The 3,853-nt window shown below is 47.9% G+C and overlaps 3 protein-coding genes across 3 annotated transcripts in view; 2 read left to right on the plus strand and 1 right to left on the minus strand.

The window, feature by feature from the left end:
• Positions 1-2,489, plus strand: part of LOC109540720 (catalase) — a 4,259-nt gene extending 1,770 nt beyond the window's left edge. Inside the window, exons 2-7 of the mRNA XM_019909174.2 lie at positions 715-986; positions 1,053-1,226; positions 1,275-1,489; positions 1,540-1,842; positions 1,898-2,162; positions 2,223-2,489. Coding sequence (XP_019764733.2) covers positions 715-986; positions 1,053-1,226; positions 1,275-1,489; positions 1,540-1,842; positions 1,898-2,162; positions 2,223-2,457 — 1,464 coding nt within the window. The 3' untranslated portion in view covers positions 2,458-2,489. The remainder of the gene's footprint in view (positions 1-714; positions 987-1,052; positions 1,227-1,274; positions 1,490-1,539; positions 1,843-1,897; positions 2,163-2,222) is intronic.
• The window catches only part of LOC109540690 (xaa-Pro aminopeptidase ApepP), a 42,572-nt gene that overhangs the window by 24,136 nt on the left and 14,583 nt on the right, over positions 1-3,853 (minus strand). The window lies entirely within an intron of this gene.
• The window catches only part of LOC109540718 (catalase), a 5,893-nt gene continuing 4,637 nt past the window's right edge, over positions 2,598-3,853 (plus strand). The window contains exons 1-4 of the mRNA XM_019909173.2: positions 2,598-2,696; positions 2,748-3,019; positions 3,074-3,247; positions 3,302-3,516. Coding sequence (XP_019764732.1) covers positions 2,619-2,696; positions 2,748-3,019; positions 3,074-3,247; positions 3,302-3,516 — 739 coding nt within the window. The 5' untranslated portion in view covers positions 2,598-2,618. The remainder of the gene's footprint in view (positions 2,697-2,747; positions 3,020-3,073; positions 3,248-3,301; positions 3,517-3,853) is intronic.

A 3,853-nucleotide genomic window follows, 5' to 3' on the forward strand; every position in this document is an offset into this window, starting at 1 on the left:
AGATTAACCCCTCGTGCCATACTTTGTCGAACGCTTTTTGGATGTCCAGGCAAATGACTCCAGTGGAGCCCTTGTCCTGGGCAGCGATCGTGGCATCTTCATATAGCCTGCCAGCTTCCAGTACGGAATCATGTTTTTGCATGAAACCGAACTGCTCTCGAGGAATTAGCTGGTGTTCGGAGATTAGGTCAAGGAGGCGGCTTAGGAAGAGTTTTTCGGTGATTTTGGAGAGGGAGGATAGGAGGCTGATGGGCCTCCAATTTTGCGGAAAGGTCTTGTTTTTGGAGGGTTTGGGGATTAGGATGATGGAGGCGGTTTTCCATAGGGATGGGAATGTTCTGAGGGTGAAGGAGGCATTGATTAGGGTGAGGAGTTGGTTAAGGAGGTTTTCTGGGAGTTTGAGGGTTTTGTTGGAAATTTGGTCGGGACCAGGACTTTTGCGGGTTTTGAGGGCGGTGATTTGGGCTTTAAGTTCGGGGAGCGTTACTGGGGGTATGGCCGGGGAGTTTGGGGGAGTTTGTCTGTGCTTGATTTCTTGGAGGATGTTGTGTGTGGAAAAATATATTTCAATTAAGTATTTAGAAGCCAAAGTTTCTTTGCTCCTTCACATATTCCAAAGCTCCACTTGAAGGCGTGGCTAGATAAGGTCCCTCTTATAAAGGTTTAAGATCTAACTCCGCCTGGGGGCGTGGCTTAACAAATCGTCAATTTTAGAAAGGAAAAAAGTCCATAACCACCCAATCTGGTAACCCTGTGGGATACAAGGATGCCAGCTTAACAGTCGGCTATCATGGGCCTACGCTGCTTCAAGATGTGATGCTTCTGGACGATCTGAGCCATTTTACCAAAGAACGTAATCCGGAGCGAGTTGTGCATGCTAAGGGGGCGGGCGCATTTGGTTACTTCGAGGTCACTCACGATATTACTCAATACACTGCTGCGAAGCCCTTTGCGGAAATTGGAAAAAGAACACCGATTGCCATGAGGTGAAATTTACGTCAATCACTCTCTATTTTGAATGTGCGGATGATTTGAGGAGTTTTGGAACGTAGGTTTTCCACTGTGGCTGGCGAGAGAGGGTATCCAGATACTGTGCGCGATGTCCGGGGGTTTGCCATCAAGTTCTACACTGAGGACGGAATTTGGGACATTGTAGGCAACAACACTCCGGTGTTCTTTGTTAAGGATGCTGCTGTCTTCTCCAGTTTCATTCACGTTATGAAAAGGTCAGTTTTTTTACCGGGGAATGTTTGGATTGATTCTGAGTGTTTCAGGAACCCGGTGACCAACTTGCGCCCAGACTACGACATGTTTTGGGACTTTTGCTCCCTGAGAACGGAAACCACGCATCAAACCCTGATAACGTTCTCAGACAGAGGCGTGCCAAGGTCCTACCGACACATGCACGGCTATGGCTCCCACACTTATGGCTTCGTGAACAATGAGGGCAAGTTCAATTGGGTCAAGTACCATTTTGTAACCAATCAAGGTAAAAATTTGAGCCAGAGATGGCACTGTCACTCACAGAGGGTTTTGCAGGGATAAAAAACATTAAATCCCAAGAAGCCCAGCAGCTAGCTGGGCAGGATCCGGATTACCACGCTCGGGATCTCTACAATGCCATCGCAAGGGGCGATTTTCCCTCCTGGGATTTTTACATTCAAATTATGACTCCCGAGCAGGCCGCCAAAAGTCCCTATGATCCCTTCGATCTTTCCAAAGTCTGGCTACATGCGGACTATCCATTGATTCCGGTGGGACGAATCGTGCTGAATAAAAACCCCAGCAACTACTATGCGGAAATTGAGCAGATCGCTATGGATGTGGCGCATCTGATTCCAGGTTGGGCCAGTGTGGTAGCTGATGCTCCCGGAATGAAAACAGCGAAATTTTTTAGGCATCGAAGTGTCGCCGGACCGAATGTTGCAGGCCAGAATGTTCGCCTACAGAGACACTCATCAGTACCGGCTGGGCCCAAATTACTCCCAACTACCCGTGAATAGTGCCTACAAAGTTTCCAACTACAACAGGGATGGATATGGCACAGTCAACAGTCAAGGAGGGGCGCCCAACTACCACCCTAACAGCTTCCAAGGCCCGGAAAACGATGAAAGAGCTCAAGCGTTGTCGCCTTCGATTCCACTGCATGGAGAGGCCAAGAGGTAAAAATCGACTGCTAACTGATGCTGGAGTTTCCACCACTTTCCGGGTTTCTGTTCCAGGATTGATAGTGGCAACGACGACAACTTCACCCAGGCCAGACTGCTCTACCAAAGCGTCCTGAAAGAGGATGAAAAGGCCCGCCTGGTCGAAAACCTAGTAGACTGGCTAAAGCGTGCCACTTTGCCTATCCAGAAACGCGCCATTGCCACCATGTTTGATCCAGTGGATAAATCCCTGGGGTCTCGATTGAGACAGGCTTTGCACCTCGATGAGCAGTTCCATATAGAGTTTTAACTGAGCAACAAATAAACACCTTGTATAAGCAATGTTTGGGTTTTTATTGTTCAAAGAGTGTCGCTGCGGTTTTACAGATAACGGCGCGGTTTGCAGCGCAAAAAAATCGGGTTTTATATAAATATTCACCAGCCAGAGGACTGAACAGTGAAACACCAGAAATGGCTCATTCATCTTCCGGTTTTAATGCGCGCGATCCCGCTTCCAATGTGCTTCTGGAGTATTCGAGCAAACACCAAGTAAGTACCAAATGGCCAGAAAACTTCAACCAGTAAATTTGAGAAACTTAGGACAACAATGAAAGCATCACCACCAATGGCGGCGTGCCAGTGGGTCGAAAAGAAGCCATGCTAACAGTGGGTTATTCCGGGCCTACGTTGCTCCAGGACGTTGTTCTCATCGATGAACTTTCCCACTTCAGCAGGGAAAGAATTCCTGAACGGGTGGTTCATGCCAAAGGGGCGGCGGCTTTCGGGACCTTCCAGGTGACTCATGATATCACTGCGTATTCAGCTGCGTGCGTTTTTAAGAATATCGGCGACGAAACGCCGATAATAGTCAGGTGAGGCCTTCAGGGCTGACTTGAGGAGGTTGGGGTGTATTTAGAGGCTTCCAGGTTCTCTCAGGTGGCAGGCGAGCGTGGATACCCGGATACTTATCGCGACTTGAGGGGATTTGCCATTAAATTCTACACAGACGATGGCATTTGGGACCTGGTGGGGAATAATAGTCCTATCTTCTTTGTGAATGATGCCATCAATTTTCCCATGTTCATGCACGCCTTGAAGAGGTAACCAACCAGTTTTGATTTTGGGAATTGGTCACATTTTCGGCCTGTTTCCAGAAATCCTGTGACCAATATTAGGCCAGACTATGACGCCTTTTGGGACTTTGTCTCCCTCAGACCTGAAAGCACCCATCAAACCTTGCAGTTGTTTACCGATCGAGGGATTCCGGCGAGTCACCGGACAATGCACGGTTATGGAGCCAACACGTACTCGCTCATTAATTCTGAAGGAGAGTTCTTTTACTGCAAGTTTCACTTTAAAAGTGATCAAGGTAAGGAAAACTGCAATGCGTAGCTTTGCTTGCATTTTAAAGTGTAATTTTTGAGTCTTAATTGACCGTGACGTGATGTTTACCGCAGACATAGATATTTAAGGCTTTTTGTCTTTCATGGTAGCCTGCAAGAGCCTTGGTGGGTTTGGGGTGGGGGTTTTCGTGGTTTCGGGGCTGAGAGCGAACGAAGAAAGAACAAAGTAGGGGTATGGAGCGCGAAAAGTAGCGGTTTGTGGCGGTTGGCATAGAGAATTAAATCTGGAAGAGTTTGAGAGTTTAGGTACTTTCCAGGAGGTTTGAGATGTCGGGAATCAACTGCTTAAGGCGGGTGATTCCA

This window comes from Dendroctonus ponderosae, unplaced genomic scaffold (assembly GCF_020466585.1).
Source record: "Dendroctonus ponderosae isolate FM_Combo_2020 unplaced genomic scaffold, Dpon_F_20191213v2 Dpon_F_20191213_1, whole genome shotgun sequence".
NCBI classification, from domain to species: Eukaryota; Metazoa; Arthropoda; class Insecta; order Coleoptera; family Curculionidae; genus Dendroctonus; species Dendroctonus ponderosae.